Source organism: Pleurodeles waltl, chromosome 11 (assembly GCF_031143425.1).
Source record: "Pleurodeles waltl isolate 20211129_DDA chromosome 11, aPleWal1.hap1.20221129, whole genome shotgun sequence".
Classification (NCBI taxonomy): Eukaryota; Metazoa; Chordata; class Amphibia; order Caudata; family Salamandridae; genus Pleurodeles; species Pleurodeles waltl.
The window spans coordinates 1,025,731,677-1,025,759,336 of record NC_090450.1 but is presented as its reverse complement, the minus strand read 5'-3'; the positions used below and the strand labels follow the sequence as shown (position 1 = coordinate 1,025,759,336).

Genomic DNA, 27,660 nt, shown 5'->3' with positions numbered 1-27,660 from the left:
GCATAGCAATGTCTAGTGGTTGGTTTTCTAGCCTGTTTTATGACTTCCATACATTCCTGTGTAAGGTCTAAGTGTCCGAACTCTAAGACTTCAGGAGCCAAATTGCTAGATTCAGCGATGCTGGATTGGGGTGTCTGATCTGTTGATTGTGTTGAGTTAACAGATCTGGTCTGTTTGGTAGTTTGATATGAGGCACTACTGAGAGGTCTAGTAGTGTTGTGTACCAAGGTTGTCTTGGCCAAGTTGGTGCTATGAGTATGAGTTTGAGTTTGTTTTGACTCAACTTGTTTACTAGATATGGAAGGAGTGGGAGAGGGGGAAAAGCGTATGCAAATATCCCTGACCAACTCATCCATAACGCATTGCCCAGAGACTGATTTTGTGGGTACCTGGATGCGAAGTTTCGGCATTTTGCGTTTTCTTTTGTTGCAAACAGGTCTATTTGTGGTGTTCCCCAATTTTGGAAGTAAGTGTGTAGTACTTGTGGGTGAATTTCCCATTCGTGGATCTGTTGGTGATCCCGAGAGAGATTGTCTGCTAATTGATTCTGAATCCCTGGAATGAACTGTGCTATTAGGCGAATGTGGTTGTGTATCGCCCAATGCCATATTTTCTGTGTCAGGAGACACAACTGTGTTGAGTGTGTTCCTCCCTGTTTGATTAGGTAATACATTGTTGTCATGTTGTCTGTTTTGACAAGAATGTGTCTGTGTCTTATTATTGGTTGAAATGCTTTTAACGCTAGGAATACTGCCAATAGTTCTAAGTGATTTATGTGAAACTGTTTTTGCCGAGAGTCCCATTGTCCCTGAATGCTGTGTTGATTGAGGTGTGCTCCCCACCCTATCATGGAGGCATCTGTAGTTATTACGTATTGAGGCACTGGGTCTTGAAAAGGCCGCCCTTGATTTAAATTTATATTGTTCCACCATTGAAGCGAGGTGTATATTTGGCGGTCTATCAACACTAGATCTAGAAGTTGACCCTGTGCCTGTGACCATTGTGATGCTAGGCACTGTTGTAAGGGCCGCATGTGCAATCTTGCATTTGGGACAATGGCTATGCATGAGGACATCATGCCCAGAAGTTTCATTACTATTTTGACTTGTATTCTTTGGTTTGGATACATGACCTGTATTATATTGTGAAATGCTTGTACTCTTTGTGGACTTGGCGTGGCAATCGCTTTTGCTGTGTCGATTGTTGCCCCTAAGTATTGCTGTGTTTGACACGGCTGAAGGTGTGACTTTGTGTAGTTGAGTGAGAAACCTAGTTTGTGTAGGGTCTCTATGACGTACTTTGTGTGTTGTACACACCGTGCTAGTGTGTTGGTTTTGATTAACCCATCGTCTAGGTACGGGAACACATGTATATTCTGCCTTCTGATATGCGCAGCTACTACTGCGAGGCATTTTGTTAAAACTCTTGGCGCAGTTGTTATCCCGAATGGCAACACCTTGAATTGGTAATGTACCCTTTGGAATACAAATCTTAGGTACTTTCTGTGTGAAGGATGTATTGGTATATGGAAATATGCATCCTTTAGGTCTAGTGTTGTCATGTAGTCTTGTTGTTTGAGCAGTGGGATTACGTCTTGTAATGTCACCATGTGAAAGTGGTCTGATTTGATGTAGGTATTTAATGTTCTGAGATCTAATATAGGTCTCAGTGTTTTGTCCTTTTTGGGTATGAGAAAGTACAGAGAGTAAACTCCTGTTCCTTTCTGTTGAATTGGTACTAATTCTATTGCTCCTTTTTGTAGCAATGCCTGGACTTCTAGTCCTAGAAGATCCATGTGTTGTTTTGACATATTGTGTGTTTTCGGTGGAATGTTTGGAGGGAATCTGAGAAATTCTATGCAATAACCATGCTGGATAATTGCCAGTACCCAAGTGTCTGTTGTTATCTCCTCCCAATGTTTGTAAAAATTGCTTAGTCTCCCCCCCACAGGTGTTATGTGTTGGGGATTTGTGACTTGAAAGTCACTGCTTGTTTTGAGGAGTTTTGGGGCTTTGGAACTTCCCTCTATTCTTTTGGAATTGTCCCCCTCTATATTGCACCCGAAAACTTCCCCGCTGATATTGACTTTGATAAGTGGGCCTTGTTTGTGAGGTTGTGGGTTCTGTAGCCTGTCCTCGAAACCCCCCTCTAAACTGTGTTTTGCGAAATGTGCCTCTGCTTTGTGGGGAGTAGAGTGCGCCCATGGCTTTGGCCGTATCAGTGTCTTTTTTAAGTTTTTCTATAGCAGTGTCCACCTCCGGCCCAAACAACTGCTGTCCATTAAAAGGCATATTCAGCACGGCTTGCTGTATTTCCGGCTTGAATCCTGACGTACGCAACCATGCGTGTCTCCTTATTGTTACTGCAGTATTTACTGTCCTTGCAGCTGTATCTGCTGCATCCATTGCTGACCGTATCTGATTATTTGAGATACTTTGTCCTTCCTCCACCACTTGTTGTGCCCTTTTTTGGAACTCTTTGGGTAAGTGTTCTATGAAATGCTGCATTTCGTCACAATGAGCCCTATCATCTCTTGCCAGAAGTGCTTGTGAGTTGGCAATGCGCCACTGGTTTGCTGCTTGTGCTGCAACCCTTTTCCCAGCAGCGTCAAATTTGCGACTCTCCTTGTCTGGAGGTGGTGCGTCTCCCGAGGTGTGAGAGTTTGCTCTCTTGCGAGTTGCCCCTACTACCACAGAGTCTGGTATTAGTTGCTGCGTGATATACACAGGGTCTGTAGGCGGTGGCTTGTACTTTTTCTCCACCCTTGGAGTTATGGCCCTGCCCTTCACAGGCTCCTGAAACACCTGTTTGGAGTGTTTTAACATTCCAGGTAGCATAGGTAAGCTCTGGTATTGGCTATGAGTGGAGGATAGTGTATTAAACAAAAAGTCATCCTCAATCGGTTCTGCATGCAGGGTGACATTATGAAAAGCCGCTGCCCTAGAGACCACCTGCGTGTAGGATGTACTGTCCTCAGGTGGGGACGGTCTCGCTGGGTAACAGTCTGGGCTGTTATCCAATACTGGCGCATCATAAAGGTCCCTTGCGTCAGGGTTCGTCCTGACTCATTGCAGTATGTGTTAGGGATTGCATCAGTGGTGGAGTAACTACCGGTGATGTGTGCATTGAAGGTGGTGGAGATGGTGGCGGAGTTGTCTGTCTTGCCACCTTTGCCTGTGGCTGCTTGTCTTTGTCTTGAAAGGCAAGTCTTCTTTTCATTTTAATTGGGGGAAGAGTGCTTATCTTCCCTGTGTCCTTTTGAATGTGGAGCCTCCTTTGAGTGTAGTCTGGCTCCATTGATTCCAGTTCCTGTCCGAATTTATGTCCTTGCATTTGGGAGGACAATCCCTGTTCCTTTGTGTAGGAACCTGATTTCGGTTCCGAGGCTGGATGTTTCGGAATGGAAACCTTTTCGGTAGCCTTTTTCGGCTCCGACGACACTTTCTTTATTTTCGGCATCGTGCTTTCTCGGCGCCGACCCATTTCGGTGCCACTGTCTCAGTGCCGAACTTGCTCGGAGCCGCTTTCTTGGGCTCGAGATTGCTGTGTGCCGGTATCTCGACCGGAGTCGGATGACTTCGACACAAGCGTGCCCTTTTTCGGTGCCGATGATAGGTCACCTATTTTACGGGTTAAGCCATGGTCTGTTGGCGGTGGCGTCCCCTGGGCTTTTGTGGTCTTCGCTTGAGTTTTATGTTTCGACGTCTTACTCACGGTTTTAAGCGTTTCTTCGGGATCGAGCTCGTCCGAGTCCGACTCCTGGATGGAGAAGGTTTCCTCTTCCTCCTCCAAAAGCCTTTGTCCTGTCGGTGCCGACGCCATTTGCAGTCTTCTCGCTCTTCGGTCTCTTAATGTCTTCCTCGACCGAAACGCCCGACAGGCTTCACAAGTATCTTCCTTGTGTTCTGGAGACAAACACAAGTTACAGACCAGGTGCTGATCTGTATACGGATACTTGTTGTGACATTTTGGGCAGAAGCGGAATGGGGTCCGTTCCATCAGCCTTGAAGAGACACGTGTCCGGGCCGACCAGGCCCCGACGGGGGATCGAAAAAACCCCAAAGGGCCACCGGAGCTCTTCCAAAGCGGTGTCGATCTATAGTAACTAACCCGATACCGAACGCAAACAATACCGTCGAATTTTCCGAGATTCTAACTAATTTTCCGAACCGAAACACGGAGCGAAAAAGAACACGTCCGAACACGATGGTGGAAAAAAACCAATCTAAGATTGAGTCGACGCCCATGCGCAATGGAGCCGAAATGGGAGGAGTCCCTCGATCTCGTGACTCGAAAAGACTTCTTCGAAGAAAAACAACTTGTAACACTCCAAGCCCAACACTAGATGGCGGGATGTGCAAAGCATGTGTATCTGCAGCTACACATGCCATCGAACATATATATATATACACACACACACACACACTTACATCCAGTTTTGGAGGGGCTGCCTATAAGTAATCTAGTGTAGTGTTACTGTAATGAAATACATTTATTTTCTTAACACTGCGTGGTTCATTTCATATGTGATAAGTTAGTGTGTGACTATTGTGGTATTGCATAAGCTTTGCATGTCTCCTATATAAGTCTTGGCTGCTCATCCACAGCTACCTCTAAAGAGCCTGGCTTCCAGACACTGCCTACACCTCACTAATAGGGGATACCTGGAACAAGGTGATAACACCCGAGGTGCTCACCACACACCAGGCCAGCTTCCTGCATGCTCGACGACACTACTCCTAATAAGATCACTTTGGAATTGCAAAGCAAGACCTGTCCACTCATTGGGAAACAACTGCCGAACCCCGTTACACAGCTTCCTACATTTACCATCTGAAGTCAACAGTCGAAACAATAACATTTCTTAAAGCGAAATCTATGTTAGAACTAGTGGGAAACCAAGCACCCTTTGAAAATACCAAATATGTACTGCCTGGTTTCCCCAATGTACAATTACTGCCCTGTCCCCCCCCAATGTACAATTACTGCCCTGTCCCCCCCCAATGTACAATTACTGCCCTGTCCCCCCCCAATGTACAATTACTGCCCTGGACCCCCCCAATGTACAATTACTGCCCTGGACCCCCCTATGTACAATTACTGCCCTGGACCCCCCTATGTACAATTACTGCCCGGGACCCCCCTATGTACAATTACTGCCCGGGACCCCCCCCCAATGTACAATTACTGCCCTGGACCCCCCTATGTACAATTACTGCCCTGGACCCCCCCCCCCAATGTACAATTACTGCCCTGGACCCCCCCCCCCCAATGTACAATTACTGCCCTGGACCCCCCTATGTACAATTACTGCCCTGGACCCCCCTATGTACAATTACTGCCCTGGACCCCTCTATGTACAATTACTGCCCTGGACCCCCCTATGTACAATTACTGCCCTGGACCCCCCTATGTACAATTACTGCCCTGGACCCCCCTATGTACAATTACTGCCCTGGACCCCCCTATGTACAATTACTGCCCTGGACCCCCCTATGTACAATTACTGCCCTGGACCCCCCTATGTACAATTACTGCCCTGTCCCCCCCTATGTACAATTACTGCCCTGCCCCCCCCCCTATGTACAATTACTGCCCTGGACCCCTATGTACAATTACTGCCCTGCCCCCCCCAATGTACAATTACTGCCCTGGACCCCTATGTACAATTACTGCCCTGGACCCCCCTATGTACAATTACTGCCCTGTCCCCCCCTATGTACAATTACTGCCCTGGACCCCCCTATGTACAATTACTGCCCTGTCCCCCCCATGTACAATTACTGCCCTGTCCCCCCCTATGTACAATTACTGCCCTGTACCCCCCTATGTACAATTACTGCCCTGTCCCCCCCTATGTACAATTACTGCAATTCCCCCAGTTGTACAATTACTGCAATTCCCCCAGTTGTACAATTACTGTCCTGTCCCACCAATGTGTTGAATGAAGAAAAGGTGCCTGTAGGAAGTTGGCTCTGTATGTGCTATTTCAAAGTAAGGAATAGCATGCACAGAGTCCAAGGGTTCCCCTTAGAGGTAAAATAGTGGTAAAAATAGATAATACTAATGCTCTATTTTGTGGTAGTGTGGTCGAGCAGTAGGCTTATCCAAGGAGTAGTGTTAAGCATTTGTTGTACATACACATAGACAATAAATGAGGTACACACACTCAGAGACAAATCCAGCCAATAGGTTTTGTTATAGAAAAATATCTTTTCTTAGTTTATTTTAAGAACCACAGGTTCAAATTTAACATGTAATATCTTGTTTGAAAGGTATGGCAGGTAAGTACATTAGGAACTTTGAATCATTTCAATTGCATGTATACTTTTCAAGTTATTCACAAATAGCTACTTTAAAAGTGGACACTTAGTGCAATTTTCACAGTTCCTGGGGGAGGTAAGTTTTTGTTAGTTTTACCAGGTAAGTAAGACACTTACAGGGTTCAGTTCTTGGTCCAAGGTAGCCCACCGTTGGGGGTTCAGAGCAACCCCAAAGTCACCACACCAGCAGCTCAGGGCCGGTCAGGTGCAGAGTTCAAAGTGGTGCCCAAAACGCATAGGCTATAATGGAGAGAAGGGGGTGCCCCGGTTCCGGTCTGCTTGCAGGTTAGTACCCACGTCTTCGGAGGGCAGACCAGGGGGGTTTTGTACGGCACCGGGGGGGACACAAACCCACACAGAAATTTCACCCTCAGCGGCGCGGGGGCGGCCGGGTGCAGTGTTAGAACAAGCGTCGGGTTCGCAATGTTAGTTAATGAGAGATCAAGGGATCTCTTCAGCGCTGCAGGCAGGCAAGGGGGGGCTTCCTTGGGGAAACCTCCACTTGGGCAAGGGAGAGGGACTCCTGGGGGTCACTTCTGCAGTGAAAGTCCGGTCCTTCAGGTCCTGGGGGCTGCGGGTGCAGGGTCTTTTCCAGGCGTCGGGACTTAGGTTTCAGAGAGTCGCGGTCAGGGGAAGCCTCGGGATTCCCTCTGCAGGCGGCGCTGTGGGGGCTCAGGGGGGACAGGTTTTGGTACTCACAGTCGTAGAGTAGTCCGGGGGTCCTCCCTGAGGTGTTGGTTCTCCACCAGCCGAGTCGGGGTCGCCGGGTGCAGTGTTGCAAGTCTCACGCTTCTTGCGGGGAGTTGCAGGGTTCTTTAAAGCTGCTTCTTGAAACAAAGTTGCAGTCTTTTTGGAGCAGGTCCGCTGTCCTCGGGAGTTTCTTGTCTTTTTCGAAGCAGGGCAGTCCTCAGAGGATTCAGAGGTCGCTGGTCCCTTTGGAAGGCGTCGCTGGAGCAGAGTTCTTTGGAGGGCAGGAGACAGGCCGGTGAGTTTCTGGAGCCAAGGCAGTTGTTGTCTTCTGGTCTTCCTCTGCAGGGGTTTTCAGCTAGGCAGTCCTTCTTGTTGTTGCAGGAATCTAATTTTCTAGGGTTCAGGGTAGCCCTTAAATACTAAATTTAAGGGCGTGTTTAGGTCTGGGGGGGTTAGTAGCCAATGGCTACTAGCCCTGAGGGTGGGTACACCCTCTTTGTGCCTCCTCCCAAGGGGAGGGGGTCACAATCCTAACCCTATTGGGGGAATCCTCCATCTGCAAGATGGAGGATTTCTAAAAGTTAGAGTCACCTCAGCTCAGGACACCTTAGGGGCAGTCCTGACTGGCCAGTGACTCCTCCTTGTTGTTCTCATTATTTTCTCTGGCCTTGCCGCCAAAAGTGGGGGCCGGGGCCGGAGGGGGCGGGCAACTCCACTAGCTGGTGTGTCCTGCGGTGCTGTGACAAAGGGGGGAGCCTTTGAGGCTCACCGCCAGGTGTTACAGCTCCTGCCTGGGGGAGGTGTTAGCATCTCCACCCAGTGCAGGCTTTGTTACTGGCCTCAGAGTGACAAAGGCACTCTCCCCAGGGGGCCAGCAACATGTCTCTAGTGTGGCAGGCTGCTGGAACTAGTCAGCCTACACAGATAGTCGGTTAAGTTTCAGGGGGCACCTCTAAGGTGCCCTCTGGGGTGTATTTTGCAATAAAATGTACACTGGCATCAGTGTGTGTAGGAAGTTGGCTCTGTATGTGCTATTTCAAAGTAAGGAATAACATGCACAGAGTCCAAGGGTTCCCCTTAGAGGTAAAATAGTGGTAAAAATAGATAATACTAATGCTCTATTTTGTGGTAGTGTGGTCGAGCAGTAGGCTTATCCAAGGAGTAGTGTTAAGCATTTGTTGTACATACACATAGACAATAAATGAGGTACACACACTCAGGGACAAATCCAGCCAATAGGTTTTTGTATAGAAAAATATCTTTTCTTAGTTTATTTTAAGAACCACAGGTTCAAATTCTACATGTAATATCTCATTCGAAAGGTATTGCAGGTAAGTACTTTAGGAACTTCAAATCATCAAAATTGCATGTACACTTTTCAAGTTATTCACAAATAGCTGTTTTAAAAGTGGACACTTAGTGCAATTTTCACAGTTCCTAGGGGAGGTAAGTATTTGTTAGGTTAACCAGGTAAGTAAGACACTTACAGGGCTTAGTTCTTGGTCCAAGGTAGCCCACCGTTGGGGGTTCAGAGCAACCCCAAAGTCACCACACCAGCAGCTCAGGGCCGGTCAGGTGCAGAGTTCAAAGTGGTGCCCAAAACGCATAGGCTAGAATGGAGAGAAGGGGGTGCCCCGGTTCCGGTCTGCTTGCAGGTAAGTACCCGCGTCTTCGGAGGGCAGACCAGGGGGGTTTTGTAGGGCACCGGGGGGACACAAGCCCACACAGAAATTTCACCCTCAGCAGCGCGGGGGCGGCCGGGTGCAGTGTAGAAACAGGCGTCGGGTTCGCAATGTTAGTCTATGAGAGATCTCGGGATCTCTTCAGCGCTGCAGGCGGGCAAGGGGGGGGTTCCTCGGGGAAACCTCCACTTGGGCAAGGGAGAGGGACTCCTGGGGGTCACTCCTCCAGTGAAAGTCCGGTCCTTCAGGTCCTGGGGGCTGCGGGTGCAGGGTCTCTCCCAGGTGTCGGGACTTAGGATTCAAAGAGTCGCGGTCAGGGGAAGCCTCGGGATTCCCTCTGCAGGCGGCGCTGTGGGGGCTCAGGGGGGACAGGTTTTGGTACTCACAGTCTTAGAGTAGTCCTGGGGTCCCTCCTGAGGTGTTGGATCGCCACCAGCCGAGTCGGGGTCGCCGGGTGCAGTGTTGCAAGTCTCACGCTTCTTGCGGGGAGCTTGCAGGGTTCTTTAAAGCTGCTGGAAACAAAGTTGCAGCTTTTCTTGGAGCAGGTCCGCTGTCCTCAGGAGTTTCTTGTCTTTTCGAAGCAGAGGCAGTCCTCAGAGGATGTCGAGGTCGCTGGTCCCTTTGGAAGGCGTCGCTGGAGCAGGATCTTTGGAAGGCAGGAGACAGGCCGGTGAGTTTCTGGAGCCAAGGCAGTTGTCGTCTTCTGGTCTTCCTCTGCAGGGGTTTTCAGCTAGGCAGTCCTTCTTCTTGTAGTTGCAGGAATCTAATTTTCTAGGGTTCAGGGTAGCCCTTAAATACTAAATTTAAGGGCGTGTTTAGGTCTGGGGGGTTAGTAGCCAATGGCTACTAGCCCTGAGGGTGGGTACACCCTCTTTGTGCCTCCTCCCAAGGGGAGGGGGTCACAATCCTAACCCTATTGGGGGAATCCTCCATCTGCAAGATGGAGGATTTCTAAAAGTTAGAGTCACTTCAGCTCAGGACACCTTAGGGGCTGTCCTGACTGGCCAGTGACTCCTCCTTGTTTTTCTCATTATTTTCTCCGGCCTTGCCGCCAAAAGTGAGGCCTGGCCGGAGGGGGCGGGCAACTCCACTAGCTGGAGTGTCCTGCTGGGTTGGCACAAAGGAGGTGAGCCTTTGAGGCTCACCGCCAGGTGTGACAATTCCTGCCTGGGGGAGGTGTTAGCATCTCCACCCAGTGCAGGCTTTGTTACTGGCCTCAGAGTGACAAAGGCACTCTCCCCATGGGGCCAGCAACATGTCTCGGTTTGTGGCAGGCTGCTAAAACTAGTCAGCCTACACAGATAGTCGGTTAAGTTTCAGGGGGCACCTCTAAGGTGCCCTCTGGGGTGTATTTTACAATAAAATGTACACTGGCATCAGTGTGCATTTATTGTGCTGAGAAGTTTGATACCAAACTTCCCAGTTTTCAGTGTAGCCATTATGGTGCTGTGGAGTTCGTGTTTGACGGACTCCCAGACCATATACTCTTATGGCTACCCTGCACTTACAATGTCTAAGGTTTTGTTTAGACACTGTAGGGGTACCATGCTCATGCACTGGTACCCTCACCTATGGTATAGTGCACCCTGCCTTAGGGCTGTAAGGCCTGCTAGAGGGGTGTCTTACCTATACTGCATAGGCAGTGAGAGGCTGGCATGGCACCCTGAGGGGAGTGCCATGTCGACTTACTCGTTTTGTCCTCACTAGCACACACAAGCTGGCAAGCAGAGTGTCTGTGCTGAGTGAGAGGTCTCCAGGGTGGCATAAGACATGCTGCAGCCCTTAGAGACCTTCCTTGGCATCAGGGCCCTTGGTACTAGAAGTACCAGTTACAAGGGACTTATCTGGATGCCAGGGTCTGCCAATTGTGGATACAAAAGTACAAGTTAGGGAAAGAACACTGGTGCTGGGGCCTGGTTAGCAGGCCTCAGCACACTTTCAATTGTAAACATAGCATCAGCAAAGGCAAAAAGTCAGGGGGCAACCATGCCAAGGAGGCATTTCCTTACAGTGTGCATTTATTGTGCTGAGAAGTTTGATACCAAACTTCCCAGTTTTCAGTGTAGCCATTATGGTGCTGTGGAGTTCGTGTAAAACAGACTCCCAGACCATATACTCTTATGGCTACCCTGCACTTACAATGTCTAAGGTTTTGTTTAGACACTGTAGGGGTACCATGCTCCTGCACTGGTACCCTCACCTATGGTATAGTGCACCCTGCCTTAGGGCTGTAAGGCCTGCTAGAGGGGTGGCTTACCTATACTGCATAGGCAGTGAGAGGCTGGCATGGCACCCTGAGGGGAGTGCCATGTCGACTTACTCGTTTTGTCCTCACTAGCACACACAAGCTGGCAAGCAGTGTGTCTGTGCTGAGTGAGAGGTCTCCAGGGTGGCATAAGACATGCTGCAGCCCTTAGAGACCTTCCTTGGCATCAGGGCCCTTGGTACTAGAAGTACCAGTTACAAGGGACTTATCTGGATGCCAGGGTCTGCCAATTGTGGATACAAAAGTACAGGTTAGGGAAAGAACACTGGTGCTGGGGCCTGGTTAGCAGGCCTCAGCACACTTTCAATTGTAAACATAGCATCAGCAAAGGCAAAAAGTCAGGGGGCAACCATGCCAAGGAGGCATTTCCTTACAGTGCCCCATACTCTGATCCACTGTTGTGTGAATCACTCAGCAGGAGAGACAGGAAATAACTTGAAAATTTAAGCAAGTTCACGAGCAATTGTGTATGACAAAGGGAAGCCAACACAGTGATCAGTGGGACAGTTACACATGGCCAAGGTGCCTCAATCACATTAAAATAAAAGTGCTTTTGTGCTGAGCAGCCTTGAAAGTTTACTGTAAAACAAAAACCCCACGAGTGGCTCTTAGAATTAAGACTTCACAGGGCACAGAAAGCACACATTGGATTTTGAAGGAGGGGCAAAACAGGGCAACCTCTGCCCTCCTTGTGGGCTTGATAAGACCAGATCTCACACTCCAGGTATAGTGGAGGTATTTAACAGGAGACGGTGGGTGACACCTACACTGGCTGCAACCCCCGGGTCCAGCCTGGGAGAGGGTACAAAGCATCAGTGGGGCCCCACAGTACGTGCTCAGGACTGCAGTGTTCACTCAGATGCTTCTGTTATTCCAAATACAAGTTAAATCCAACCCACAACAAATGCTGCCAGTTTCTTTACTGGTTACAATCACAATTCATAGGCCTGTATTGATCAACAGTAATGTGGAGCTCGGGGCCCACCGGAGTACACAGCGCTTGAGAGCAACATTTTATTTACGGTGCTCAAAAAAAACATATAGGCTACAAGGTGTTAATATTATCATTGTAAATTCACTGACTTCAGCATCACTTCTACGATATTAAACTAAGAAAACATTACAAATATCAGAGAGAGGCTTGTTCTCCGGTTGCATCAAGAGCACATTAAAGTGTTTCAAAAGACACCTGAAAGTGTTTCGGTCGCCTCAGAAAAGTCCAGGAGAACTAGTCAACTGCGTCTGAAAGTCTATGAAACAGTTCAAGCTGCAGAACTTCCACTAGGTTCAGGAGAGTGGAATAAAGCTGACAACTACTGTATCAACACAGGAAAGGAAACTAAATTGGAGGGGGGTTAAGGGCCACTCACTTAGGGCATTCACATGTGAAGGACGAACCGTTGTTTCAAACGACTAAACACATTTCTGTGCTGCTGTCCAGATAAGACCCACAAAGGTATTGAAATGAACAATTATGTGGATACTTAAAACAAATCAGTGCCCCCGAGTGTGGGCATCTTTCATTTCTACGCGCTTGATGCGGTGTCCGAAGGATCTGCTCTTCAAACAATACTCATTTCATCTGCTCTTGTTCACTACTCTGCCCATCAGTTTCTGTGGATGGAAGTGGGATCTGCATTCATTCTTGCCTAGTATGGGTCAACAATCCCTATATTTAGTAAGGGCTGTGGCTTCTGGAACAAGCTCACCTTATCTTGTCTGGTTAAATCTTACGGAGGCCCCGATGCCCTACTCGCCTAACTCCTATCCACAGTCTCGGAAGTAGGATTTCCCTGGATACTGCTAAGAATCGCATAGACTAAGAAAGCACATTACCTCTCAAACTCCTGGAAGAGCTCGCGGACAGTCATTGCAGACACGATGACGATGGCATACGGCAAGCAGTCGTGCTGTCTACTCAAGGCCAGCATTTTAGCATATCGGGGAGCTACAGGGAAAGATGCCATTGTCCGGCCCAAAGGACTGATGGGGCAACTTAGCTTGGCTTTCTGCAAGTCTTTCAGTCTGAAAACAGGAGAAACAAAATCAGAACATTGTCTTCTGAAAAGCACAGTTCCTTTGATCACAAGCTGACTGGGAGAAACCCAAGAGACCCAGCAAGACGTCTGCAAATCAAACATTTGAAGCACAACATTTAGAGCAAAGATTGTTTTTAAGTTCATTCATGTCATGTGCATTTTTTTCTATACTACGAGCACAGCTAGAACCTGCATTAGTGTCTCCAGGTTCCTATTTCACAAGACGCCATCACACTCGGGGCTGCCTTACCTTCCAACCTTGGGCGGCTCCTGCAAGGCTCCCAGGGAGATAAGGATCTCTTCAGCAGCGATGAGCGCATCCGTGGAGGGAGGCGATGGGAAGGGGAAGTTGACAACCTACGGGAAAGAAGCCACTTATCATTTTTGCTGTCCCATGACCGGGGAAGGCAGTATATTCACCTTTCACCAACAGAAGAGTGCCATTTGGTTTAAAAGCTAATGCTGAACCAGCAGGACCTTAGCTCAGGTATTTGTGCATAAAAGCCACAGTGATAAACACATCTTATGACAGGCAACCCACAGCACACACACTCTCACGATGACCCCTTAGCACTCAAGGGCAGACAGAGCAGCAAACAAATCTGCTGATATCTCGAGAAGAAGTCGCCACGCTCAAGGTTATGTTATATTATTTTGTGTTCCTTTCACCCGGGGGTACCACGGTGCAAGAAAACCCGCAAAATGAAAAGTATGCCGTGCAGGTGAGATCAGAATCACTGAATAACCATGTTTTTAGTAACTCTCTGAACTTAGGAAGGTTGGAGGTCTGTCACAGATGCAGAGCAAGTGAGTTTTACTTTTTTTTGCGGAGGCCCCAGAAAAGGCACAACCATCGAAAGTCAGAAACTAGGAACAGACAACAAAGACTTCTATTGAGATCTCGGCGGTTGGGAAGGTTTATAAAAAGACAAATGTAAGCTAAGAGCAGTGAGTGTGGTGGAATGCAGTGATTCTTGGGAGGGACTCAAACACTTCAAAATAATCCGTAAAACAGCAGTGAGCCGGCTTGCAAGGTATCTCGATAAATGACTGTAAATCAGTGAAACCACTTTAAATTCAAGAAATATCCATCATCATCTTCTTTATAAGAAAGGTGGGAAGTGCATTGCATTTGTGCTCAAATAAAAACTCATCCGTTGGTTTGTTTGGTTTCTTTAGATTGTTAACTATGTCAGATATAACTTTTGTGATATTAGTGGATTTGAAAATCTTCAGAGGGAAAAATCCATCGTAGCTTTCTTGGTGCAGAGCTTCGCACCAGCGACCTTCAGCGATAAGCAAAGATAGTTTGGGACTGGCTCGTGCTTTAGAGCACCAGGATGAGAACGTCACGGGTTGTAGGTCTCAGCCTGTCGGGTACTGACAAAGTGTTTGAATAGTAGCAGCTTACATATCTCAGGGCGGAATCTGTTCAAGGACATGTCGCTGTTAAGTGCTATAACCAAACCTCCACTGGCACTTTCCATGAGACTCTGACTTTAGCAGGAGGGTTAAGCCCCAGTGATACGGAGTGAAGTGCCGGGTATTTCTGCCACACTGTGTCCTAGCGAGAGTTCCTATAACAACCAGTAATGCCATTCGTAACACAAGACGAGTAAAGATACCTTGAGACCTTAGATATGTATTCTAGGTATTACAGCCCCATGTGCAGAGGGATGAAAACTGTCCACTCTTTCCACCAAACCCTCGAATGAGGAATTACAGATTAATCTGTGGCCTGCACCCAACAGACGACACCCAGATGAACTGCTCTGTGAGGGGCAGAGAGGCTTCGCAGTTGCAGTCCCAGTCATGTTGCTCAAGCAAAGGCTTAGAAGCAACAACATGACCACTTTATCATTTTAAAATATTCCTATATTCTGGCTGCTTGTAGAATATTCTAGTTGTTGTTAGAACAGGTAAATGTTTTGTAATGAAAATGTCACTTACCCAGTGTACATCTGTTCGTGGCATTAGTCGCTGCAGATTCACATGTTGTGCATAGTCTGGTGTTGGGTCGGAGTGTTACAAGTTGTTTTTCTTCGAAGAAGTCTTTTCGAGTCACGAGACCGAGGGACTCCTCCCCTTTCGGTTCCATTGCGCATGGGCGTCGACTCCATCTTAGATTGTTTTCCCCGCAGAGGGTGAGGTAGGAGTTGTGTATGCTAGTAAAAGTGCCCATGCAATGGAGTGAATGAGTCTGTACATAATGAAGGTTAAAGTAATATATTTACAAATGTACAAATGTTGAAGATTACTTCCAACCGGCTACAGGCTCCAGGGGAGGCGGGTGGGCGCATGTGAATCTGCAGCGTCTCATGCCACGAACAGATGTACACTGGGTAAGTGACATTTTCCGTTCGGTGGCCTGTGTAGCTGCAGATACACATGCTGTGCACCGACTAGTAAGCAGTTATCTCCCCAAAAGCGGTGGTTCAGCCTGTAGGAGTGGAAGTAGTCTGAAATAGAGTTCTTAGTACGGCTTGACCTACTGTGGCTTGTTGTGCGGATAGCACGTCTACACAGTAGTGCTTAGTAAATGTGTGAGGCGTAGACCATGTGGCTGCCTTACATATCTCGTGCATTGGGATGTTTCCTAGAAAGGCCATAGTAGCACCTTTCTTTCTGGTTGAGTGTGCCTTTGGTGTAATGGGCAGCTCTCTCTTTGCTTTAAGGTATCAGGTTTGGATGCATTTAACTATCCATCTGGCTATACCTTGTTTTGATATTGGGTTTCCTGTATGAGGTTTTTGAAATGCAATAAACAGTTGTTTTGTTTTCCTAATTTCTTTTGTTCTGTCAAAGTAGTACATTAATGCTCTTCTGATGTCTAATGTATGTAGTGCCCTTTCAGCTACTGAGTCTGGCTGTGGGAAGAACACTGGTAGTTCTACCGTTTGATTTAAGTGGAACGGTGAAATAACTTTTGGTAAAAATTTCGGATTTTTTCTTAGGACTACCTTATTTTTGTGTATTTGAATAAAAGGTTCTTGTATAGTAAACGCCTGAATTTCACTTACTCTTCTTAGAGATGTGATAGCAATGAGAAATGCAACCTTCCACGTTAAGAATTGCATTTCGCAAGAGTGCATGGGTTCAAAAGGTGGGCCCATGAGTCTTGCTAAGACGATGTTGAGGTTCCATGAAGGAACAGGTGGTGTTCTTGGTGGTATAATTCTTTTTAGGCCTTCCATAAATGCCTTAATGACAGGTATCCTAAATAGTGAAGTTGAATGGGTAATCTGCAGGTATGCAGATATTGCTGTGAGGTGTATTTTTATGGAAGAGAAGGCTAGATTTGATTTCTGTAAATGTAGTAAGTATCCCACTACATCCTTTGGAGATGCATGTAATGGTTGAACTTGCTTATTATGGCAGTAGCAAACAAATCTTTTCCATTTGCTTGCGTAGCAGTGTCTAGTGGATGGTCTTCTAGCTTGTTTTATGACTTCCATACATTCTTGTGTGAGGTTTAAATGTCCGAATTCTAGGATTTCAGGAGCCAGATTGCTAGATTCAGCGATGCTGGGTTTGGATGCCTGATCTGTTGTTTGTGTTGAGTTAACAGATCTGGCCTGTTGGGTAACTTGACATGGGGTACTACTGACAGGTCTAGTAGTGTTGTGTACCAAGGTTGTCTTGCCCATGTTGGTGCTACTAGTATGAGTTTGAGTTTGTTTTGACTCAATTTGTTTACTAGATATGGAAGGAGAGGGAGAGGGGGAAAAGCGTACGCAAATATCCCTGACCAGTTCATCCATAGTGCATTGCCTTGAGACTGCCTGTGTGGGTACCTGGATGCGAAGTTTTGGCATTTTGCGTTCTCTTTTGTTGCAAATAGGTCTATTTGAGGTGTTCCCCAAACCTCGAAGTAAGTGTTTAGAATTTGGGGGTGAATCTCCCATTCGCGGACCTGTTGGTGATCTCGAGAGAGATTGTCTGCTAGTTGATTTTGGATCCCTGGAATGAATTGTGCTATTAGGCGAATGTGGTTGTGAATTGCCCATTGCCATATCTTTTGTGCCAGGAGGCACAGCTGTGTCGAGTGTGTTCCCCCTTGTTTGTTTAGATAATACATCGTTGTCATGTTGTCTGTTTTGAGAAGAATGTATTTGTGGGTTATGATGGGTTGAAATGCTTTCAACGCTAGGAATACTGCTAACAATTCGAGGTGATTTATATGCAGCTTTGTTTGATGTACGTCCCATTGTCCTTGGATGGTGTGTTGACTGAGGTGTGCTCCCCACCCTGTCATGGAAGCATCTGTTGTTATCACGTATTGTGGCACTGGGTCTTGGAAAGGCCGCCCTTTGTTTAAATTTATACTGTTCCACCATTGAAGCGAGATGTATGTTTGGCGGTCTATCAACACCAGATCTAGAAGATGACCCTGTGCATGTGACCATTGTGATGCTAGGCACTGTTGTAAGGGCCTCATGTGCAGTCTTGCGTTTGGGACAATGGCTATGCATGAGGACATCATGCCTAGGAGTTGTAATACCATCTTTGCCTGTATCTTTTGTGTTGGATACATGGCTTGTATAACCTTGTGAAAATTTTGAACCCTTTGTGGACTTGGAGTGGCTATTCCCTTTGTTGTGTTGATTGTTGCTCCTAAGTATTGCTGTGTTTTGCACGGCAGAATGTGAGATTTTGTATAGTTGATGGAGAAACCGAGTTTGTAGAGGGTTTGTATGACATAATCCGTGTGGTGTGAACACTTTGTTAGGGAGTTGGTCTTGATTAGCCAATCGTCTAGGTACGGGAATACGTGTATTTGCTGCCTTCTGATGTGTGCAGCTACTACTGCCAGGCATTTTGTAAATACTCTTGGTGCGGTTGTTATACCGAACTGCAACACTTTGAATTGGTAATGTATTCCTTTGAATACGAACCTTAGGTATTTCCTGTGCGAGGGATGTATCGGTATGTGGAAATACGCATCCTTTAGATCTAAGGTTGTCATGTAATCTTGTTGCTTTAGCAGTGGTTACACGTCTTGTAGCGTGACCATGTGAAAGTGGTCTGATTTGATGTAGGTGTTTAGTGTTCTGAGATCTAGGATTGGTCTCAGTGTTTTGTCCTTTTTTGGTATTAGAAAGTACAGTGAGTAAACTCCCGTGTTTTTTTGTGTACATGGTACCAATTCTATTGCGTCCTTTTGCAGTAATGCCTGAACTTCCAGTTCTAGAAGGTCTAGATGTTGTTTGGACATATTCTGTGTTTTTGGTGGGACATCTGGAGGGAGTTGGAGAAATTCTATGAAATAACCATGTCGGATAATTGCTAAGACCCAAGTGTCTGTTGTTATCTCCTCCCAAGATTTGTAAAATTGACTTAGTCTTCCCCCCACTGGTGTTGTGTGAAGGGGTTGAGTGACCTGTGAGTCACTGTTTGGTTGGAGGGGTTTTTGGACTTTGAAATTTTCCCCGGTTTCTAGGGAATTGTCCTCCTCTGTACTGGCCCCGAAAGCCTCCCCTTTGGTACTGTCCCTGGTATGTAGACGGTGTTGTTTGTGAGGTACTGGCTTGTGTGGCTTGACCCCGAAACCCCGCTCTGAAGGTTGTTTTGCGGAAGGTGCCGAAAGTGCCTCTGCCCTGCGGGGAATAGAGTGCGCCCATGGCCTTGGCTGTGTCAGTGTCCTTTTTCAATTTCTCAATTGCCGTGTCGACTTCGGGACCAAACAATTGTTGTTCATTGAATGGCATATTGAGCACCGCTTGCTGTATTCCCGGTTTAAAGCCAGATGTGCGCAACCATGCGTGCCTTCTAATGGTTACTGCGGTATTTATTGTTCTTGCAGCTGTGTCCGCTGCGTCCATAGAGGAGCGTATTTGGTTATTGGAGATGTTTTGTCCCTCCTCAACCACTTGTTTCGCCCGTTTTTGAAATTCCTTGGGTAGATGCTCGATGAGATGCTGCATCTCGTCCCAATGGGCTCTATCATATCGCGCTAGGAGCACCTGAGAGTTGGCGATGCGCCACTGGTTTGCAGCTTGTACTGCGACCCTTTTCCCAGCTGCGTCGAACTTGCGGCTCTCCTTATCCGGAGGTGGTGCCTCGCCTGATGTGTGCGAGTTGGCTCTCTTGCGAGCTGCCCCTACCACGACTGAATCTGGTGGCAGCTGTGAGGTGATAAAAGTAGGGTCCGTGGGCGGTGCTTTATATTTCTTCTCCACCCTTGCAGTTATCGCTCTACTCTTGACAGGGTCTTTGAAGATCTGCTTTGCGTGCCTTAGCATTCCTGGAAGCATAGGCAGGCTTTGGTAGGTGCTATGGGTGGAAGAGAGGGTGTTGAAAAGGAAGTCATCCTCGACAGGTTCTGCGTGTAACGACACGTTATGGAACTCTGCTGCCCTAGCTACCACCTGTGCATACGCTGTGCTGTCCTCAGGTGGTGAGGGCTTGGTAGGGTAAAACTCAGGACTATTGTCTGATACTGGGGCGTCGTACAGGTCCCAAGTGTAGGAAGTTGGCTCTGTATGTGCTATTTCAAAGTAAGGAATAGCATGCACAGAGTCCAAGGGTTCCCCTTAGAGGTAAAATAGTGGTAAAAATAGATAATACTAATGCTCTATTTTGTGGTAGTGTGGTCGAGCAGTAGGCTTATCCAAGGAGTAGTGTTAAGCATTTGTTGTACATACACATAGACAATAAATGAGGTACACACACTCAGAGACAAATCCAGCCAATAGGTTTTGTTATAGAAAAATATCTTTTCTTAGTTTATTTTAAGAACCACAGGTTCAAATTTAACATGTAATATCTTGTTTGAAAGGTATTGCAGGTAAGTACATTAGGAACTTTGAATCATTTCAATTGCATGTATACTTTTCAAGTTATTGACAAATAGCTACTTTAAAAGTGGACACTTAGTGCAATTTTCACAGTTCCTAGGGGAGGTAAGTTTTTGTTAGTTTTACCAGGTAAGTAAGACACTTACAGGGTTCAGTTCTTGGTCCAAGGTAGCCCACCGTTGGGGGTTCAGAGCAACCCCAAAGTCACCACACCAGCAGCTCAGGGCCGGTCAGGTGCAGAGTTCAAAGTGGTGCCCAAAACACATAGGCTAGAATGGAGAGAAGGGGGTGCCCCGGTTCCGGTCTGCTTGCAGGTAAGTACCCGCGTCTTCGGAGGGCAGACCAGGGGGGGTTTTGTAGGGCACCGGGGGGGACACAAGTCCACACAGAAATTTCACCCTCAGCAGCGCGGGGGCGGCCGGGTGCAGTGTAGAAACAAGCGTCGGGTTTGTAATGGAAGTCAATGGGAGATCTAGGGATCTCTTCAGCGCTGCAGGCAGGCAAGGGGGGGGTTCCTCGGGGAAACCTCCACTTGGGCAAGGGAGAGGGACTCCTGGGGGTCACTCCTCCAGTGAAAGTCCGGTCCTTCAGGTCCTGGGGGCTGCGGGTGCAGGGTCTCTCCCAGGTGTCGGGACTTAGGATTCAAAGAGTCGCGGTCAGGGGAAGCCTCGGGATTCCCTCTGCAGGCGGCGCTGTGGGGGCTCAGGGGGGACAGGTTTTTGTACTCACAGTCTTAGAGTAGTCCTGGGGTCCCTCCTGAGGTGTTGGATCGCCACCAGCCGAGTCGGGGTCGCCGGGTGCAGTGTTGCAAGTCTCACGCCTTTTGCGGGGAGCTTGCAGGGTTCTTTAAAGCTGCTGGAAACAAAGTTGCAGCCTTTCTTGGAGCAGGTCCGCTGTCCTCGGGAGTTTCTTGTCTTTTCGAAGCAGGGGCAGTCCTCAGAGGATGTCGAGGTCGCTGGTCCCTTTGGAAGGCGTCGCTGGAGCAGGATCTTTGGAAGGCAGGAGACAGGCCGGTGAGTTTCTGGAGCCAAGGCAGTTGTCGTCTTCTGGTCTTCCTCTGCAGGGGTTTTTCAGCTAGGCAGTCCTTCTTCTTGTAGTTGCAGGAATCTAATTTTCTAGGGTTCAGGGTAGCCCTTAAATACTAAATTTAAGGGCGTGTTTAGGTCTGGGGGGTTAGTAGCCAATGGCTACTAGCCCTGAGGGTGGGTACACCCTCTTTGTGCCTCCTCCCAAGGGGAGGGGGTCACAATCCTAACCCTATTGGGGGAATCCTCCATCTGCAAGATGGAGGATTTCTAAAAGTTAGAGTCACTTCAGCTCAGGACACCTTAGGGGCTGTCCTGACTGGCCAGTGACTCCTCCTTGTTGCTTTCTTTGTTCCCTCCAGCCTTGCCGCCAAAAGTGGGGGCCGTGGCCGGAGGGGGCGGGCAACTCCACTAAGCTGGAGTGCCCTGCTGGGCTGTGACAAAGGGGTGAGCCTTTGAGGCTCACCGCCAGGTGTCACAGCTCCTGCCTGGGGGAGGTGTTAGCATCTCCACCCAGTGCAGGCTTTGTTACTGGCCTCAGAGTGACAAAGGCACTCTCCCCATGGGGCCAGCAACATGTCTCTGGTGTGGCAGGCTGCTGGAACTAGTCAGCCTACACAGACAGTCGGTTAAGTTTCAGGGGGCACCTCTAAGGTGCCCTCTGTGGTGTATTTTACAATAAAATGTACACTGGCATCAGTGTGCATTTATTGTGCTGAGAAGTTTGATACCAGACTTCCCAGTTTTCAGTGTAGCCATTATGGTGCTGTGGAGTTCGTGTTTGACAGACTCCCAGACCATATACTCTTATGGCTACCCTGCACTTACAATGTCTAAGGTTTTATTTAGACACTGTAGGGGTACCATGCTCATGCACTGGTACCCTCACCTATGGTATAGTGCACCCTGCCTTAGGGCTGTAAGGCCTGCTAGAGGGGTGTCTTACCTATACTGTATAGGCAGTGAGAGGCTGGCATGGCACCCTGAGGGGAGTGCCATGTCGACTTACTCGTTTTGTCCTCACTAGCACACACAAGCTGGCAAGCAGTGTGTCTGTGCTGAGTGAGAGGTCTCCAGGGTGGCATAAGACATGCTGCAGCCCTTAGAGACCTTCCTTGGCATCAGGGCCCTTGGTACTAGAAGTACCAGTTACAAGGGACTTATCTGGATGCCAGGGTCTGCCAATTGTGGATACAAAAGTACAGGTTAGGGAAAGAACACTGGTGCTGGGGCCTGGTTAGCAGGCCTCAGCACACTTTCAATTGTAAACATAGCATCAGCAAAGGCAAAAAGTCAGGGGGCAACCATGCCAAGGAGGCATTTCCTTACACAACCCCCCCCCAAACGAAAGAGGATGAGACTAACCTTTCCCAAGAGAGTCTTCATTTTCTAAGTGGAAGAACCTGGAAAGGCCATCTGCATTGGCATGGGCAGTCCCAGGTCTGTGTTCCACTATAAAGTCCATTCCCTGTAGGGAGATGGACCACCTCAACAGTTTAGGATTTTCACCTTTCATTTGCATCAGCCATTTGAGAGGTCTGTGGTCAGTTTGAACTAGGAAGTGAGTCCCAAAGAGGTATGGTCTCAGCTTCTTCAGGGACCAAACCACAGCAAAGGCCTCCCTCTCAATGGCACTCCAACGCTGCTCCCTGGGGAGTAACCTCCTGCTAATGAAAGCAACAGGCTGGTCAAGGCCATCATCATTTGTTTGGGACAAAACTGCCCCTATCCCATGTTCAGAGGCATCAGTCTGCACAATGAACTGCTTAGAATAATCTGGAGCTTTGAGAACTGGTGCTGAGCACATTGCTTGTTTCAGGGTGTCAAAGGCCTGTTGGCAGTCCACAGTCCAGTTCACTTTCTTGGGCATTTTCTTGGAGGTGAGCTCAGTGAGGGCTGTCACAATGGATCCATATCCCTTCACAAACCTCCTGTAGTACCCAGTCAAGCCAAGGAATGCCCTGACTTGAGTCTGGGTTTTTGGAGCTACCCAGTCCAGAATGGTCTGGATCTTGGGTTGGAGTGGCTGAACTTGGCCTCCACCTACAAGGTGTCCCAAGTAAACCACAGTTCCCTGCCCTATCTGGCATTTGGATGCCTTGATAGAGAGGCCTGCCGATTGCAGAGCCTTCAAAACCTTCCTCAGGTGGACCAGGTGATCCTGCCAGGTGGAGCTAAAGACAGCAATATCATCAAGATAAGCTGTGCTAAAGGACTCCAAGCCAGCAAGGACTTGATTCACCAACCTTTGGAAGGTGGCAGGGGCATTCTTTAAACCAAAGGGCATAACAGTAAACTGATAATGCCCATCAGGTGTGGAGAATGCTGTCTTTTCTTTTGCTCCAGGTGCCATTTTTATTTGCCAGTACCCTGCTGTCAAGTCAAAGGTACTTAGAAATTTGGCAGCACCTAATTTGTCAATGAGCTCATCAGCTCTTGGAATTGGATGGGCATCTGTCTTGGTGACAGAATTGAGCCCTCTGTAGTCCACACAAAACCTCATCTCTTTCTTTCCATCTTTGGTGTGAGGTTTGGGGACTAAGACCACTGGGCTAGCCCAGGGGCTGTCAGAGCGCTCAATTACTCCCAATTCCAGCATCTTGTGGACTTCCACCTTGATGCTTTCCTTAACATGGTCAGACTGTCTAAAGATTTTGTTCTTGACAGGCATGCTGTCTCCTGTGTCCACCTCATGGGTACACAGGTGTGTCTGACCAGGGGTTAAGGAGAAGAGTTCAGGAAACTGTTGTAGGACTCTCCTACAATCAGCTTGCTGTTGGCCAGAGAGGGCGTCTGAGTAGATCACTCCATCTACTGTACCATCTTTTGGGTCTGATGACAGAAGATCAGGGAGAGGTTCACTCTCTGCCTCCTGATCCTCATCTGTTACCATCAACAGATTGACATCAGCCCTGTCGTGGAAGAGCTTAAGGCGGTTTACATGGATCACCCTCTTGGGGCTCCTGCTTGTGCCCAGGTCCACCAAGTAGGTGACCTGACTCTTCCTCTCTAGTACTGGGTAAGGGCCACTCCATTTGTCCTGGAGTGCCCTGGGAGCCACAGGCTCCAGAACCCAGACTTTCTGCCCTGGTTGGAACTCAACCAGTGCAGCCTTTTGGTCATACCAAAACTTCTGGAGTTGTTGGCTGGCCTCAAGGTTTTTGGTTGCCTTTTCCATGTACTCTGCCATTCTAGAGCGAAGGCCAAGTACATAGTCCACTATGTCCTGTTTAGGCTCATGGAGAGGTCTCTCCCAGCCTTCTTTAACAAGGGCAAGTGGTCCCCTTACAGGATGACCAAACAGAAGTTCAAAGGGTGAGAACCCTACTCCCTTCTGTGGTACCTCCCTGTAAGCGAAAAGCAGACATGGCAGGAGGACATCCCATCTCCTTTTGAGTTTTTCTGGGAGCCCCATGATCATGCCCTTTAATGTCTTGTTGAATCTCTCAACTAAGCCATTAGTTTGTGGATGGTATGGTGTAGTGAATTTATAAGTCACTCCACACTCATTCCACATGTGCTTTAGGTATGCTGACATGAAGTTGGTACCTCTGTCAGACACCACCTCCTTAGGGAAACCCACTCTGGTAAAGATACCAATGAGGGCCTTGGCTACTGCCGGGGCAGTAGTCGACCTAAGGGGAATAGCTTCAGGATACCTGGTAGCATGATCCACTACTACCAGGATATACATATTTCCTGAGGCTGTGGGAGGTTCCAGTGGACCAACTATGTCCACACCCACTCTTTCAAAGGGCACCCCCACCACAGGAAGTGGAATGAGGGGGGCCTTTGGATGCCCACCTGTCTTACCACTGGCTTGACAGGTGGGGCAGGAGAGGCAAAACTCCTTAACCATGTTGGACATATTGGGCCAGTAGAAGTGGTTGACTAACCTCTCCCACGTCTTGGTTTGTCCCAAATGTCCAGCAAGGGGAATGTCATGGGCCAATGTTAGGATGAACTCTCTGAACAGCTGAGGCACTACCACTCTCCTAGTGGCACCAGGTTTGGGGTCTCTGGCCTCAGTGTACAGGAGCCCATCTTCCCAATAGACCCTATGTGTTCCATTTTTCTTGCCTTTGGACTCTTCAGCAGCTTGCTGCCTAAGGCCTTCAAGAGAGGGACAGGTTTCTTGTCCCTTACACAGCTCCTCCCTTGAGGGTCCCCCTGGGCCTAAGAGCTCAACCTGATAAGGTTCAAGCTCCAAAGGCTCAGTTCCCTCAGAGGGCAGAACTTCTTCCTGAGAAGAGAGGTTCCCTTTCTTTTGCTGTGTTGCAGTTGGTTTCCCAACTGACTTTCCTGTTCTCTTGGTAGGCTGGGCCATTTTTCCAGACTCCAGCTCTACTTTTTCACCCTGTGCCTTGCATTGTGCTCTTGTTTTCACACACACCAGTTCAGGGATACCCAGCATTGCTGCATGGGTTTTTAGCTCTACCTCAGCCCATGCTGAGGACTCCAGGTCATTTCCAAGCAGACAGTCCACTGGGATATTTGAGGAGACCACCACCTGCTTCAGGCCATTGACCCCTCCCCATTCTAAAGTAACCATTGCCATGGGATGTACTTTTCTCTGATTGTCAGCGTTGGTGACTGTGTAAGTTTTTCCAGTCAGGTATTGGCCAGGGGAAACCAGTTTCTCTGTCACCATGGTGACACTGGCACCTGTATCCCTCAGGCCCTCTACACTTGTCCCATTAATAAAGAGCTGCTGCCTGTATTTTTGCATGTTAGGCGGCCAGGCAGCTAGTGTGGCTAAATCCACCCCACCCTCAGAGACTAGAGTAGCTTCAGTGTGGACCCTGATTTGCTCTGGGCACACTGTTGATCCCACTTGGAGACTAGCCATTCCAGTGTTACCTGGATTGGAGTTTGGAGTGGAACTTTTCTTGGGACAGGCCTTGTCTCCAGTTTGGTGTCCATGCTGTTTACAGCTATGACACCAGGCCTTTTTGGGATCAAAGTTTTTACCCTTGTACCCATTGTTTTGTGAAGAGGCTCTGGGCCCACCCTCCTGTGCAGGTTTTTGGGGGCCTGTAGAAGACTCTTTACTATTTTTAGTTTTGGTTGTCTCATCACCCTTCTGCTGGGGAGTCTTTGTGACCCCTTTCTTTTGGTCACCCCCTGTTGAAGTCTTGGACACCCTTGTCTTGACCCAATGGTCCGCCTTCTTTCCCAATTCTTGGGGAGAAATTGGTCCTAGGTCTACCAGATGCTGATGCAGTTTATCATTGAAACAATTACTTAACAGGTGTTCTTTCACAAATAAATTGTACAGCCCATCATAATTATTTACACCACTGCCTTGAATCCAACCATCTAGTGTTTTCACTGAGTAGTCAACAAAGTCAACCCAGGTCTGGCTCGAGGATTTTTGAGCCCCCCTGAACCTAATCCTGTACTCCTCAGTGGAGAATCCAAAGCCCTCAATCAGGGTACCCTTCATGAGGTCATAAGATTCTGCATCTTGTCCAGAGAGTGTGAGGAGTCTATCCCTACACTTTCCTGTGAACATTTCCCAAAGGAGAGCACCCCAGTGAGATCTGTTCACTTTTCTGGTTACACAAGCCCTCTCAAAAGCTGTGAACCATTTGGTGATGTCATCACCATCTTCATATTTAGTTACAATCCCTTTGGGGATTTTCAACATGTCAGGAGAATCTCTGACCCTATTTATGTTGCTGCCACCATTGATGGGTCCTAGGCCCATCTCTTGTCTTTCCCTCTCTATGGCTAGGATCTGTCTTTCCAAAGCCAATCTTTTGGCCATCCTGGCTAACTGGATGTCCTCTTCACTGGAGTTATCCTCAGTGATTTCAGAGTTGTTGGTCCCTCCTGTGAGGGAACCAGCATCTCTGACTATTATTTGTGGAGTCAGGGCTTGAGAAGCCCTGCTCTCCCTAAGTAGGACTGGAGGGGGGGAATTTCCCTCCAAGTCACTATCTTCATCCTCTGAGTTGCCATCCTCAGAGGGGTTGGCCTTTTCAAACTCTGCCAAAAGCTCCTGGAGCTGTACTTTGGTAGGTTTGGGGCCCATTGCTATTTTCTTTAGTTTACAGAGTGACCTTAGCTCTCTCATCTGTAGATGGAGGTAAGGTGTGGTGTCGAGTTCCACCACATTCACATCTGTGCTAGACATTATGCTTCTAAAAGTTGGAATACTTTTTAAGAAACTAAAACTGGTTCTAGAATCTAATTCAAACTTTTAACAAACTTTTAAACTCTAAAAGAAATGCTAAACAGGATCTAACACAAGGCCCTAGCAGGTCTTTTAAGAATTTAGAAAACTTTTCAAATTGCAAAAATCATTTTCTAATGACAATTTTGGAATTTGTCGTGTGATCAGGTATTGGCTGAGTAGTCCAGCAAATGCAAAGTCTTGTACCCCACCGCTGATCCACCAATGTAGGAAGTTGGCTCTGTATGTGCTATTTCAAAGTAAGGAATAGCATGCACAGAGTCCAAGGGTTCCCCTTAGAGGTAAAATAGTGGTAAAAATAGATAATACTAATGCTCTATTTTGTGGTAGTGTGGTCGAGCAGTAGGCTTATCCAAGGAGTAGTGTTAAGCATTTGTTGTACATACACATAGACAATAAATGAGGTACACACACTCAGAGACAAATCCAGCCAATAGGTTTTGTTATAGAAAAATATCTTTTCTTAGTTTATTTTAAGAACCACAGGTTCAAATTTAACATGTAATATCTTGTTTGAAAGGTATTGCAGGTAAGTACATTAGGAACTTTGAATCATTTCAATTGCATGTATACTTTTCAAGTTATTGACAAATAGCTACTTTAAAAGTGGACACTTAGTGCAATTTTCACAGTTCCTAG

General features: G+C 47.7%; 1 protein-coding gene across 1 annotated transcript in view; it reads right to left on the bottom strand.

The window, feature by feature from the left end:
* DHX37 (DEAH-box helicase 37) overlaps nt 1–27,660 on the bottom strand; it is a 520,920-nt gene that overhangs the window by 184,505 nt on the left and 308,755 nt on the right. Inside the window, exons 18-19 of the mRNA XM_069215377.1 lie at nt 13,251–13,357; nt 12,798–12,986 (exon numbers count right to left, since the gene is read on the bottom strand). Of these exons, the coding sequence (XP_069071478.1) occupies nt 12,798–12,986; nt 13,251–13,357 (296 nt within the window). The remainder of the gene's footprint in view (nt 1–12,797; nt 12,987–13,250; nt 13,358–27,660) is intronic.